The 15518-nt window shown below is 44.6% G+C and overlaps 1 protein-coding gene across 2 annotated transcripts in view; it reads left to right on the plus strand.

Moving 5' to 3' along the window:
* LOC126199174 (lysosomal alpha-mannosidase-like) overlaps window positions 1-15518 on the plus strand; it is a 152897-nt gene that overhangs the window by 117115 nt on the left and 20264 nt on the right. For both annotated transcript variants that reach the window (XM_049935946.1, XM_049935954.1), the window contains exon 13: window positions 9024-9141. In XM_049935946.1, coding sequence (XP_049791903.1) covers window positions 9024-9141 — 118 coding nt within the window. The remainder of the gene's footprint in view (window positions 1-9023; window positions 9142-15518) is intronic.

The raw sequence follows: 15518 nt of genomic DNA on the forward strand, positions 1-15518 counted from the left end.
TTCACAAATGAGCTGCAAGGAATGGATATTGTGTAGAAAATAGGTTGTAAGGTGAACATTAATAAAATTAAAACTAGGGGCAATAGAGTGTAAGGCAGATGATACTATAAGAGAGACTTGCATGTGTCTGTATTAGCAATTTATCTGTCAAAGTAGCACTATACAATGATCTGTCAACTAAATAATGGGAAATAGTTCTGTCAACTAAATAATGGGAAAACAGAAGTCATGTAGATACATGTGTGAATATACATATGTGTTTAATGAAGAGTGGACAAGATAGATTGTCTGAAATCAGTTAGGAAAACCTAGATCAGGATGCCCAGCCAGAGCAGAAACATGAATAGCAGGTGGATTTGCTATTTAGGGAGCAAAGGAACTAATGACAACAAAAGTAAAGATATAAAATGTAGACTGGCAATAGAAAGAAAAGCTTTTGTGGAAAAGAGCAATAGCTTTACATTGATAAAAAATTAGTGTTAGGGAGTCTTTGAAGAATTTATTTGGAGTGTAACCTTATAAGGAAGTCATATCTGGGCAAATAACAGTATTCACAAGAAGAGAATAGAAGCTTAAACTGGTAAGAACCAAGGAGTCTTCAGAAAATGGATATCATGTGCCGAGCAAATTTTGAATCTGAAACTGGTAATCATGTATCAAAAACAGAGGAAGCAAAAAGTTTGTGCTCACATTTACATTCTTCAAGAAATCTTAAGATTCAGTAGATAGATGAGCACTGTTCCAAATTTTAGAGTAGATGAGTTTGGATAGAAAATCCAGTGCACTGATTAAAAAGGCTTTAAGTGAAATAACAAATCGAAGGTCAGAGGAATGCTTTCTGTGGCTGTGATATTTATCAAAACAGGTGTGAAACAGAGAGATGGACTCTCCCCTTTGCCATTTAACTGTGTTCTTGATAAGGTGATCAGAAAGTGGCAATTAGAAAGGAAAGGAATGGGTGAAATATGACTGGTGTGCAAGAAAAAAAGAATACAAGTAGATAGTCTAGCATTCACAGATGATATTGTGATATTGTTGGAATCATTAGAAGAGATGGTTAGCCAAATGACAGAACTACAGGGACAAGCAACTAAAGCAAGCCTAAGATCTCTGTCAAGAATATGCAGTTCATAACAAAAATCAAGGCAGCTCCTAGATGGATGGCAGTATAAATTCAGAATGTGGAGAGATTTAAATTCCTGGGAAAATTGATAGGATATAAACTGGGCTGACAGGAAAGGAATCAGTGAGAACACACACACACACACACACACACACACACACACAAAATGAATTTAGCATACAAACTATGAACATCTACAATAATAATAATATTTTAATTAATGAAAAACTGAGACATTACCAGCCAGTGATCTGCCCTGAAGCTTTATATGCAGCAGAAACTCTTGACCTAGTAAGAGCAGGAGTACTTATGAGACTAGAGGTGGTGAAACAAAAGATTCTCAGGACAATATTCGGACCTAAAAGGACAGAAGATGGTGAATTTAGAAGAAGAGCAAACCAAGAACTGTGTACCAGATAGACTCTCAGACCTCATCAGGAAAAGGAGGAGCTTGTTTTTGGACACTTCCTTAGAATGAACCAGGGGAGGTTAGTGCATTTCGTACAGTTTCTGGTGAGCGAGAAAACCAAAGTACTTAAGATCCAAGAGGTACAGAGAGATCTGGAGGAAATTGGAATACAGGAACCAGAGATATACAACAAGGTGAACTTTAAATAGAAAACTAGGCTTTCACAGGTTTAAAAAACAGGACTAGACCCAGAAAAAAATTATCGTGGGAAGAAGAGTGAAGGAAGTTGCAAAGTATGAGAGTGGAAGAATATTGGACAAGGAGAAACATCAGAAGAAACAAAGCTGACATGAATTTATATGGTCCTCAGATGGCCAAAATGAGATGAAGATGAATAAGAAGAAGCTACTGTATTTATCAGAGTACAAGATGACATTGATTATAAGACAACCCCCTTTACCAATCCCCCCCCACCCCAACCCCCTCTCCCCCCCAAGAGACCTCTTGTGAAAAACTTATTTTCAACGTGTTCTGACTAGTCAAAATTACAAACTGTTGTATTGACGTAAAGTATCTGCCTAAAAAGATAACATTATACCTATCCTAAATTTATGCCATTTATTGGTCGTCTACATTTTGGTAATACAAGGAGAAATAAAATTAATGAAAAGAAATGCTTTACAATAATTTCCTTTTCCACATTTTTCACTTGCTGACACCTGTCCTCTGTGGTATCACTATTTTTAATCATCATACTCACTGCACAGCTGTGAAATTTGAATTTTCATTGTGTTTCTTCCGCATATGTTGTGATTTCTGAGGTTGTGTTTATATGGGACCTGAGAACACATTTGTTTTTATCCAAATACATATCGGGTTTCACTTCTATTCTGATGTGAAATGTTACAATGTTTCTTGCTTATACACATATCACCTGCCCGCCGCTCTCATTGGCTGCATAGAACCAGCAGTTGACATACCCCCTTTCATTCCTGTCATATGTCACGCTGAGCGTCGAGAACATTACAGTGCGAAATACATGTGTATGCCATTGGTCCCCATCTAGACTTTTACCATAAACTGCAGAAATGAATACTCTTGTTGAGTATTTGTCCAATTTTAAGGTCAGTTCAATTTCGAGTACAAATGGATTCAGGCAAACTGTAGTTTAAACATGGTACATGTTCTTGAAAAGCCAGGTATGCGGTATGCATTCCCATAGTTGGCAAAATGATGTAATTAGTGGTCTGCTCACTAGTTGCCTCCCTGCTTTCATAGTTCTCACTTCGCACCCAAGCTGGTATCACTGTTCCCCCTCCAACTCTTCTGTAGTGCTAAGCTTGAGTAGCTGTGAAACACGGACTACAATATATTCTAGGGTGCAAATCATATGTAACAATAGCAACTAATACATAAATAAAAGATCGCCATTACGATTCAGTCCAATTAGCATACTTGTGCTCATCCTGCCATCTACTGATTTCTGTTCATACTATCGCTGACCACAGGTCTTACCACTGTAATTTATTCTCCTGACAACAGTTGCAATCAGTTTATTTCATTTTTTAGACATTTCATTCTTGATAAATTTTCCTCCTTGTTTCATCTGAATCGTGTTCTAAAATTGATTAAAATCTGGTAACGTTTTTACCCAGTATTCTAGTACATGAACAGTGACTGAATTTCTCATTAGTAAATCATTACAGTCTCCCATAATCAGATAAAATATTGATCTGGTTTCAGAAACAAGCAATGTTTTTTTGAAGGACATTTTCGCAGTTGAATGCTACCCTCAGTAAAAAGTAGCATAACGTAAGTGTAGGCTTCTGCAGCCATTTTAATTCATGTTTTCACCAATGGCAAGAAATAATATAAACACCAGTCAAACCATTTTTTATCCACCAATGACTAGGAATAATATAAAGACCAATAAAGAATGCCTAATCCTCCTATCCTCAAGTATCCTATCAAATTACATAAACAGTTTTCTCTGCTATTATATAAGATCAAAAGTCTCTCTCATTCAGCAGTCAACTCAGCACAGCCCTGAGGAAGGCCACTTGCGATGGTGGCCAAAATGTCTGACAATTTTATATACTGACAATGTGATCAACAGCCCAGAAGAATTTTATTGGCAGCAAACAGCATAATGTTTGTGTATGGTATCCATACATGTATGAGAACTTTATTGCAAACCTGTTCAGATACAAGAAGAGTTTGTAAAATGATAAAATTTGGTGCTATTTCCTGCTGTGTTTCACAAAACTGTCAGATTTTAAGCAGACCAATAGACTTTTATACTGGCTGGTTTATAGTTTCTTGTGTATCCCATGCACGAGCACCATGTGAGTCAGATGTCACATAATTGTTCAAACTACGATGATACTGTATCGAGCACTTCATCGTACCACTCTGTGGGTCCGGGGGTTTGAATAGGCCCGAGGTATTCCTGCCTATCGTATGAGGCGACTAAAAGGAGTTTCAGATGTTTCAGCCTTTATGTGATGGTCCACTGTAGGGTTTGATCTCCACTCTTCAAAATTTTCCCGAAGAGCAAGCCAATTGGGGAAGGGGACCTTACAAGGTGCATTGTGTCCATCATGCATTGAGATTTTTAGCCCACTTTCTCATCGTCGCATTGCAGTCCTGCCCATTCTCCATCTCTTGGGCAAGGACACCTTCCTGGGTGCGTTTTCCAACATGCACTATGCAGTGTTGATTTCTGCGTTGGCGATGACCATGGACTTCTTTGCACCTGATATCCAGCATGGTAGCCAGTCCATTGTGGTGGGGCTGCCATTCACCCTGTTGGTTATAGCCCCCTGACCACACGTGGATCGCTCTGCTGATGCCTGCATCATTAACTCCCCACGTATGCCAAGGGATAGATGCCTATCCCCTTGGGGCATTGGGATGCCCAGCAATGGCCATCCTGCCATGTGGCCTTTGCTGCAGCTGGATGGCACCCTGGGGAGAGCCCCTGGTCGGAGTGAGTGGCATCAGGGCGGATGACACGCGATGAAGCTAGTCCATCATTTCTTGCAGGTGGTGAAACACCAGCAGTCCCTAAGCGATCATGAGCTCAATTCAACGCACAAAAGTACGACCCCAAATCGTTCCCTTCCTGGCCACACTGTGGGTGGAACGTCAGGCTAAGGATGGCAGTGGAGACTGTCTGGGGTGGCCGCCGCTGGCTATCTGGCACCAAGGTCCACTCCCCGATTTCTGGCCTGACTGTAGCGAATGAAGTCCTTGTGGATCCTGAGGATGTGTCAAATGCCTTCAGCCACTTTTTCGTATAGGTCTTGAGCTCTGCCCATTACCACCCTGCCTTCCTCCCCCATAAACAAGCAGAGGAGGCACGGCCACCTTCTTTCCAGTCTTTGAATCGTGAAAGTTACAGTGCCACCTTCACCGTGCGGGAACTCGAAATTGCACTCGTCCGGTCCTGATACTCTGCTCCGGGGCCCGATGGTATCCATATTCAGATGATGAAGAAACTTTCTCCTGCAGGCTTTCTTCGTCACGCCTATAATCGTATCTGGACTGAAGGTCATGTTCCCACACACTGGCATGAAGCAATTGTTGTTCCCATACCCAAACCAGGAAAGGACAAACACCTTCCTTCCAGTTATCACCCCATCTCCCTTACCAGTTGCGTCTACAAGGTGATGGAGTGCATGGTAAATTCTCGATTGGTTTGGCTCCTTGAATCTCGACGCCTCCTTACCAATGTCCAATGTGGCTTTTGTAGGCGCCGCTCTGCTGTTGACCTCCTAGTTACCTTGTCAACCTTCATTATGAACAACTTTTTGCATAAGCACCAGACTGTGGCTGTGTTCTTCGATTTGGAGAAGACTTACGAGACCTGTTGGAGGGCGGGCATTCTCCGCACCATGCACACTTGGGGCCTTCGCGGTTGCTTCCCTCTATTTATTAAATGGGTCGTATTTTCACGGTACGTGTGGGTTCTGTTTTGTCAGATGCCTTTCGCCAGTAGAATGGGGTGCCCCAGGGCTCCGTTTTGAGCGTGGCCCTTTTTGCCACAGCTATCAATCCAATAATGGATTGCCTTCCACCTGTTGTTTCAGGCTCCCTTTTCGTGGGCGACTTTACGATCTACTGCAGCGCTCAGAGAACATGTCTCCTGGAGCGCTGTCTTCAGCGTTGTCTAGACCATCTATATTCCTGGAGTGTCGCTAACGGTTTCGTTTTTCTGGTGAGAAAACAGTCTGTATGAACTTCTGGCATTACAAACAGTTTCTTCCACCATCCTTACATCTCGGTCCTGTTGCTCTCCCATTCGTGGAGACAACAAAATTTTTAGGTCTTACATTTGACAGGAAACTTTGCTGGTCTCCACATGTGTCTTACTTGGCTGCTCGTTGTACCCGTTCCGTAAATGTCCTCCGTGTTCTCAGCGGTACGTCATGGGGAGCAGATCGAATGGTCCTGCTTCGCTTATATCGGTCCATTGTCCGATCAAAGCTGGATTATGGGAGCTTTGTCTACTCTTCTGCCCAGCCACCCATCTTACGCCGTCCAAACTCTATCCATCATCGGGGGTTACGTCTGGCGACTGGAGCATTCTACACCAGCCCTGTTGAGAGTCTGTATGCCGAAGCTGCCACATTACCGCTAAACTACCGGCGCGATATGTTGCTTTGTCGGTACGCCTGCCAACTGATGTCAATGCCTGACCACCCGTCATATTTCTCCTTCTTTGACGACTCTCTTGACCACCAATACGGGCTGTATGTATCTGCCCTGTTACCTCCTGGAGTTCACTTTTGTCGCCTGCTTCAGCAACTTGATTTCACCCTCCCTACGACTTTTCGCGTGGGTGAGAGCCTGACGCCACCTTGGCTCCAGGCTCTGGTTCGCGTTCACCTTGAACCCAGCTCACTCCCAAAGGAGAGAACCGCGGATTCGATATACCACTCGAGGCTTGTCGAACTTCGTTCGAGGCTTGCTAATAATGTCTTTATTTACACAGAAGGCACTAAGACTACTGCTGGCGTCGGATGTGCCTTCATCTTTGGGGATGATACCTTTCAGTACCGGCTCCTTGACCAGTGTTCAAGCTTTACAGCTGAGCTTTTTGCTCTCTATCAGGCTGTTCAGTATATCCGCCACCATCGTCATTCTCCCTATGCCATCTGCTCTGATGCTTGGAGCGCCATTCAGAGTCTCCGTGACCCATATTCGGACCACCCTCTCGTGCAACGAATTCAACGGTCCCTTCAGTCGCTAGCGGATACTGGCACTCGTGTCCTTTTTTTGTGGATTCCTGGCCACGCTGGTGTACGTGAGGTGTACCTGGGAATGAAGCTGCTGATGCTGTGGCCAAGGCTGCTGTCCTCCTGCCTCGGACAGCTTCCTTTTGTGTCCCCTCAACTGATGTTACTGGGGTTCTTTGTCGGCGCGTTTCATCATTGTGGCATGAGACTTGGTCCTCTCTCCATGAAAATAAGCTTAGGGCCATCAAACAGATCCCGATGGCTTGGACGACCTCCTCCTGCCCTTCCCAGCGAGAGGAGGTCATTGTGGCCAGGTTGCGGATTGGGCAGTGCCGATTTAGCCACTGCTACCTGTTGTCCGGTGACCCCGCCCCGCAGTGCCCCTGTGGTCATCCATTGACGGTGCGCCATGTTTTATTGTCCTGTCCCCGTTTTATCCACTCTCGTGTTGTCCTGTGTGTGTCATCTACCTTACAGGAACTTTTAGCTGATGATGCTCGAGCAGCTGCTCATGTCCTTAATTTTATTACATTGATGGGCTTGTCCAAAGAGATCTAACTCTTTTATTTTGTGTATCTGCATCTTTTTAAGTACTTTCTGGTGTTGCCCCCCTTGCGTTTTTCTACACTATTAGTGTACTAACGTTTGTGATTGGGCACTAATGACCTTAGTAGTTGAGCGCCCTAAACACAATTAAAAAACTTCTGTTGTTTAGTGAGCCAAATACCTGCTGGCCTAGTACATTACCGGATTTGTGATTTGATTTTGAAAGTCCTTGCAGATAAAACTCTTCATTCATGATGCAACAAAGTTGGTAGATGTAAAGGTAATTTTGGCAATACCCCAAGAGAGTGTTACAAGGCCATCATTGTTTACATTTTGCATTAACAATCTAGAGGACAGTGTTGGAGGCTCTCTGAGGTTGCAGAAGACGGTAGTGAAATGCAAGGGGACTTGCAGGGGATTGTTGATTGGTGCAGTGTCTTTCAGGTGACCCTGAATGTAAATTAATGGAACACAGTACACATAAGTAGGTGGACAGGTCCTCTGCTCATTGAAAACGCTATTGGTGATGAATTACTGGAAAGAGTAACTACCATAAAATACTAAGGAATATCAACTGAAACTGTCCTAAATCAGAATTACAACTAATTGCATGAGCATTATGGAGATCCTTAACAAACCCCAGTGGTACACAATACAAGAAAGCCGTTATGTGTCAAGGAGATGTTTACTGTTGAAAATTTGAGTATGTGCACTCCAAGATGATATGGACAACATATTATTTCTTCCCACATATATCTTGTCGAATGGCCATGATGTGGAGGTCAGAGCTTGTACAGAGCCTTACTTCCCACTTGCTATTTGCGAATGGAACAGGAAATGGGGGAAAGATGGTGGAACTGAAGTGAGCTCCACCACATACTGTAAAGTGGATTATGGAGTATAGATGTAGATTTCTTCAGTACATGTCATGCTTTTCCTCTACTCGTGACTGTGTAGTCACAAACACCTTCATTTTAATTTCCTTGTAGTCTACTACTTGCACTGAAATAGCACATTTTGTGTAGTGCCTCTACAGCGCAGTTAATTAGTACTCCACTGTAACCACGATGCACTGGCTATTCTGTGTTTTCCAAGTCAAATCAGTTCTGAGTGAATTATGTCTTAACTAGTCATCTCTTTCATTTTTTCCCATTTGTCAGGAAGTCCTTTATTGTAACACATACCTAAATTGATTGACTTGATATTTAATATTTTATGAATATGGTAGTTGCTACTCATATGGTGGAGATGCCGAGTCACAGATAGACACAACAAAAAGACTGTCAAACAAAGCTACAGGCCTTCATCAGAATACACACACACACACACACACACACACACACACAAATGCAACTCACTCATACATGACCACAGTCTCCAGATTAAGCTTTGTTAGACAGTATTTTTGTTGTGCCTATCTGTGAGTCGACATCTTCACTAAATGGCGAGTAGCAACTATCCTTTTCATAATTTTGTTATTATTCCATGCTATATTTTCCATTGTTTGACTTCATATTCATTTGTCTTTGCCTGATTCAGAAATACAGTGTTCAAAAAACAATCCTTTCTTTTTTGTTTTAAATAAATCTGATTGCATTTGTGATCTAAAATTAATCATTCAAATTGTATATGTAAAATTGTAACACTCCAAAAAAGATATAAATGTGCACGGATCTATTTGTCATTGTTGTATGTGTTCCTTAAGGTCCACTTGTTGATGAAGTTCATCAAGTCTTCTCAGATTGGATTAGCCAAGTTGTTCGAGTTTACAAAGGAGAGAACCATGCAGAGCTAGAATGGATGGTTGGACCTATACCAATTGAGTAAGTGTAGTATTCATAGATCACATTTAAAAATTAGCAGTATTAAAATTGAGAAGTTAAAAGTTTGCCACTGAATTGTTGGTGATATGATATATCTTAACACTGCAGCTATATATAAAATGAACTACTTGTACATAATATTAAATAATGTTTCGTGATTTACTTACCAGTAACATTGCATGAAGTAAAGTAACAGATTTACATTCACAGAAGAAATTTTAAACTGTTATTTATTTCTGTATTATGTGCATTTTTCTAACCTGAAGTGAAATACATTACCATTAGGTTACACAGAAAACTGGTGGTTTACCCAAAACGGTAATAAGATTTTCCCTGAAACCAGGCTGCAGAGGTTTTAGAATTCAAAACACTCCTGGACTCTTGTGCATGTTGAAGCACCACTTCTGGTGTGCCTGATGGATTAACAACAAGGATTGGTGTGCCAGCCAGCCTGGATGTGGTTTTTAGGCAGTTTCCCACATCCCACTAAATGATTACTGGGCTGGTACCCAAGTCCCACCTCAGTTATACGCTTCACAATTTATAGAAAACTTTCACTCACTTTCACAACTAACACTACCACAGACAGTTGGGGTAGATACACCCTGTGATAACAGAACGGCCCTTGCCAACCTTTAAATTAACCATGCCAAATTTTTGAATAACAATGCTGAATCTGCGTATGTGGCAGACAAAACGGGGGGGGGGGGGGGGGTGGTTAAGTTTGAGAATTTGAGGATGCTTTGGGTTCATGTCAGCAACATTGAAAGGAGTCGCTGGACACATAAGCAATGCTGTTGGAGTCATCAGTCAGAAGAATTGTTTGAAGCAACTCTCATCACTAATCTATCCTGAGCATATCTTCTCATATTTGTGTAACTACCGTGTCCTTCATCCACTTAAACATGCTCAGTGTGCTCAGATGTTGAGCTTTTCATACAATTTTCATGCTCTGCATCCCCTGCCCCCCAAATCTCACACATTCCACCTACAATTTTTAACCTGCCCCCACAGTCGAAACTCCCCTTCATTACAAAAAAAAATAAGTATTCATTTATGCCCCAGGCTGTGTCTTATCAGTATATGGTTTCTTCAGTTGAACTTGGGTCATAGAGTTATTTTCTTTTCAATTTGATGTAGTACCTCCCCTTCAGTTACTCAGCCTACGTATCTAATCTTCAGTGTTCTTCTGTAACACCACATTTCAGAACCTTCTTTTCTCTTATTGTTTGTACTGTTTAGCAGCCACAGTAGTTTTACACTCCAGACAAGTACTTTAAGAAAAGACTTCCTAACATTTAAATTTTCTGTTTGATGTTAACATATTTCTCCTTTTCAGGAAGGCTTTTCTTTCTCATTTGTACCCTCCTTACTTCAGTCAACATCAGTTATTTTTCTGCACGAGTGTTATATTTAAAAAATTTAAAAGTAATAAATTATTTCAAAATATTATTGGTGTTAAGGCACTTGCAACGCACCAATTTTGAAACTGGAAATATTAGCAACATAGAAACCTGCTAATGACATGGAGTAATTGTGTAGTCACTTAGGCTAAATCTCTGGAAAAGTGAGAGTTCAGCCTAAACTTTTTCTAGTTTCCAGGTCTTGTTTCTGTTCTGGGGGGGGGGGGGGGGGGGGGGGGCAGGCGGGCGGGCGGGCGGCAGTTAATTATAATCTTCAATTCTCAAACAAATCAAAGTCGTGGTGATGTATTGATTTTGTAAATGAATGTTGCTCACTGAATTTCATTAGGCTTGAAAATGATACTCCTTGCTATTAAGTACTGTAACAGGTTTCATTTAAATCAAACTAGAAACACCAGTTAATATCAACAGGGACCATTAAATGCAGCACACCATGGACTTTATAATTTTAACTACATGTGCCAGAGTACCTTTCAAAGATATTTTTATTGCATTTTTACTCTTTTGTTTTCACTTTATCTGAATATTACAAAACACACTCATTAAACTGCATGAGTTTTTATTGTCTTCTTCAGATGTGCACACTACAGATGCAGACAGCCCCCCCAGGGGGTCCACAACTCTTTTGTGGACACGTGCGTAGCGAGCACGGGACCCCGAGCTAATGTGGCCCTCCTTCCTTTCCGGGCTGCATACCTTCCCTTTCCGCATCCTTCCCCCCCCCCCCCCCATCTTCGCCCCCCCCCCCTCACCTCTGGCTCTTTCCTTCCTTTTCTCCCCCTCTGGGAGTATAGTTTGTGCCTCCGTCCGGAGACGGACGCTCGAAACTGTTCCAAATTCCTTGCTTTCTACGCTTGCAAGTCCTCGTCCTTCCTCTGTCCTTCTCTTTTCCTTCCCTCTTCTCTTTGCCCTTTTCTCCGCTGCGGCGTTTGAGACCCCCTCTTCTTTCCTTTCCCTTTCTCTTTTTTCCTCCCTGTGCGTGTCTGAAGGCCAACCCACGCACTTCCATGCGTAGCCGGTGATGGGGTAACGCGTAATTCCCCGCCCCGGGTAGACAGGTAGGACACGTACGTACCCCCTGGTAATGGCCAGGCCCAGGGAGGGGTGATTACCCGAGCTGATACCTTCCGAAAGTGCCGATTGGTCCCTCCGTCCGTTTGTCGGGAGGTGTGACCTGAGGTGTGAACAATCACCTAAGGCGGGTGTGCCCTCAGTGAGGGCCCCCACAAGGGAGGAGCGCGCCATCGGAGACGCTGGTAATCATGGGGGATTCTTCCGCAATGGTTTCCTCACCTTCCACTATGTCTGCTCACAAACGTAAGTTCACTGAGTCTCAGCCACAGACGGTTCTTCCATCGTTGCCACAGTTCCTTGTTGTTTCTCGGTCTGACGAAGGTCACGACTTCTCCACGGTCAACCCTTTCATTATTCAGAAAGGTGTCGACGCAATTGCAGGTCCTGTAAAGTCTTGTTCCAGATTACGGAATGGCACCCTGTTGTTAGAAACACACAGTGCCCTCCAGGCACAAAAATTGTTGCGTACTTCTCTGCTCCACACCTTCCCTGTCCGGGAGGAACCGCACCGTACCTTAAATTCCTCGCGTGGAGTCGTTTATACACGCTCCCTCGATGGATTGTCTGACGAAGAAATTCAGCACTACCTGTCTGACCAGGGCGTAACGGCTGTTCATAGAGTTACGAAAAGGGTTGACACGAACATCATTCCAACCCGCACTGTCTTCTTGACATTTGACGAAGTTCAACTCCCATCGAAAATCAAAGCAGGCTATGAGATAATTTCCGTTCGCCCTTACGTCCCAAACCCTACGCATTGCTATCGATGTCAGCGGTTCAATCACACCAGCCAGTCCTGTTCCAATCCGGCCAAATGTGTTACGTGTGGCAAGGATGCCCATGAGGGTGCTTGTCCACCTCCATCCCCTCGCTGCATCAACTGTATGGGTGACCACGCTGCTTCCTCTCGAGATTGCCCCGTTTTTAAGGACGAAAAGCTCATCCAGGAAATAAGAGTGAAGGAAAAGGTGTCGACCTTTGCTGCTCGAAAATTATTTGCCAGTCGACAGCCCACCGTGCCTCAGACAGGAAAATACAGCACTGTCCTTGCTTCTCCTCGGCCAACAAAGGAGGCGGCCACGCAGACTTGCGACCTCACCTTTAGTACCACGGTCGTCAGATCGGCCAGCGCAAAGATCGCCTGTTCAACCTCACCACTTTCGCTTGCCCACTCTATGGCTCACCCTTCGTCGGGTTCTGCTAAATCTCGAGCCCAAAAGTCAGACGCCAAGTCTTCGAAAAAAGAGCATACTCGTGAAGAGTTTTTACGTACCGCAACTTCACAACCATCAGTTCCTCCTTCATCTAAACATCATACTTCCAAGAAGGCTACAAAGAAACACAGTTCCTCTCCTTCTCCGCCAAGGCGTGTCCCATCTACAGCACCACCTGGCGGAAATCGCCCTCGGCCGTCTTCTGTGTCGCCGAGGCGCACTCCTGGTGGTCGGTCAACCGGCCGATCGCTGGTGGCAGGAGCTGCTCCTGACCAACCTATGGATCAGGATCTTCTGCCTTCGGCTGAATGCCCTTCCATGCTATCGGTCGCAAGCTCTGAGCAGTCGTTGAGTTGACAGCACCCTTGGTCACATTCCTCCATTTTCTGTTCACCCTATGTCCATTATCCACTGAAATATCCGCAGCATTCGAGCCAATCGGGATGAATTGTCGATCCTCTTACGATCCTACTCGCCGGTCATCTTCTGTCTTCAGGAAACAAAGCTGCGTCCCCATGACCGCTTTGTTCTCCCTCATTTTCAGTCCGTCCGATATGACCTCCCGTCTGTTGAAGGCACTCCAGCCCATGGAGGACTCATGATTCTTCTCCATGATACTCTCCATTATCACCCAATCCCCTTAAACAGTTCCTTCCAAGCTGTCGCCGTCCGTCTTTCCCTTTCTGGATACACGTTCTCTCTTTGTACGGTATACATTCCATCGTCCACACCAATGGCACGAGCTGATCTCCTTCATCTTCTTGGTCAGCTTCCACCCCCCTATTTGCCGGTTGGGGACTTCAATGCCCACCACCTGCTTTGGGGATCTCCACATCCTTGTCCACGTGGCTCACTATTGCTAGACGTCTTCCACCAAGCGGATCTAGTTTGCCTCAACACTGGGGTCCCCACATTTTTGTCTGCCTCCACGACAAATTTATCTCATTTGGACCTTGCGGTCGGTACTGCTCCGCTAGCTCGGCGCTTCAAATGGTTCGCCCTTGACAATACACACTCGAGTGACCACTTTCCATGTGTCCTTAGACTGCAGCCTCAACTGCCATATATGCGCTCGCGACGCTTGAAGTTTGCCCAAGCCGATTGGACACTTTTTTCGTCCCTAGCGACATTCGATGACCGTCGCTTTCCCAGCGTCGACGATGAGGTCACACATATTACCGACGTTATTCTTACAGCTGCGGAACGTTCAATACCACGCACCTCCGAATTGCCCCGGCGCCCCCCAGTTCCTTGGTGGAACAAGGCATGCCGTGACGCAATACGTGAGCGGCGACGTGCTCTTCGCATTTTCCGTCACCATCCTACTTTGGCCAACTGTATCCGATATAAGCAGCTCCGTGCGCGATGCCGTCGCGTCATCCGCGATAGCAAGAAGGCAAGCTGGAAATTCTTTATTAGCTCATTTAACACCTTCACTCCCTCCTCGGAAGTTTGGAGTCGGCTTCGACGGTTCTCAGGCGCGCCTAGTTTCTCCCCGGTCTCTGGGCTCACTGTCGCGCATGACACATTAGTGGACCCCGTCGCAATTTCTAACTCGTTGGGTCAGCACTTTGCTGAGATTTCGAGCTCTTCAAATTACCCGCCAGCGTTTCTCCCGAAGAAACGTGCAGCGGAAGTGCGACATCTTGCTTTTTCCTCTCAAAATCACGAAAGCTACAATACTGTTTTCTCCATGCGGGAACTCCAACATGCCCTCTCTTCTTCTCGCTCCTCCGCCCCAGGACCGGATGGTATCCATGTCCAAATGTTGCTGCATTTATCAACCCATAGTCTGCGTTACCTCCTTCGCCTCTATAATCGAATTTGGACTGACAGTACCTTTCCCAGACGATGGCGGGAAGCTATTGTCGTTCCCGTTCCGCAACCTGGGAAGGACAAACATCTCCCCTCTAGCTATCACCCCATTTCTCTCACGAGTAGTGTCTGTAAGGTTTTGGAGCGTATGGTGAATTACCGTTTAGCTTGGTGGCTGGAATCCCACAGTCTTTTAACACCAGCCCAATGCGGGTTCCGAAAGCATCGTTCTGCAGTTGACCATCTTGTTGCTCTCTCCACTTATATCATGAACAATTTTCTCCGGAAACGCCAAACGGTAGCAATATTTTTTGATCTGGAGAGAGCATACAATACGTGTTGGAGGACAGGCATCCTCCGCACACTGTTTTCTTGGGGCTTTCGAGGCCGGCTGCCCCTTTTTCTTCACGAATTTATGGCAGAGCGCACATTCAGGGTGCGGGTGAACACTACTCTCTCCCGTACTTTCTCCCAAGAAAACGGGGTACCCCAGGGCTCCGTGCTGAGTGTTGTACTGTTTGCCATCGCCATAAATCCAATTATGGATTGTCTCCTTCCTGATGTCTCGGGCTCCCTCTTTGTGGACGATTTTGCGATCTACTACAGCTCTCAACGGACCAGCCTTCTTGAACGTCGTCTTCAAGGATGTCTCGATCGCCTCCACTCGTGGAGCATCGAAACCGGCTTCCATTTCTCACCCAGTAAGACCGTTTGTGTTAATTTTTGGCGATGTAAGGAGTTTCTTCCGCCCTCCTTACATCTAGGTCCTGTCAACCTTCCGTTTTCAGACGTCGCTAAATTCTTGGGTCTTATGTTTGACAGAAAACTGTGCTGGTCCTCCCACGTTTCT

Source organism: Schistocerca nitens, chromosome 1 (genome assembly GCF_023898315.1).
Source record: "Schistocerca nitens isolate TAMUIC-IGC-003100 chromosome 1, iqSchNite1.1, whole genome shotgun sequence".
Lineage (NCBI taxonomy): Eukaryota > Metazoa > Arthropoda > Insecta > Orthoptera > Acrididae > Schistocerca > Schistocerca nitens.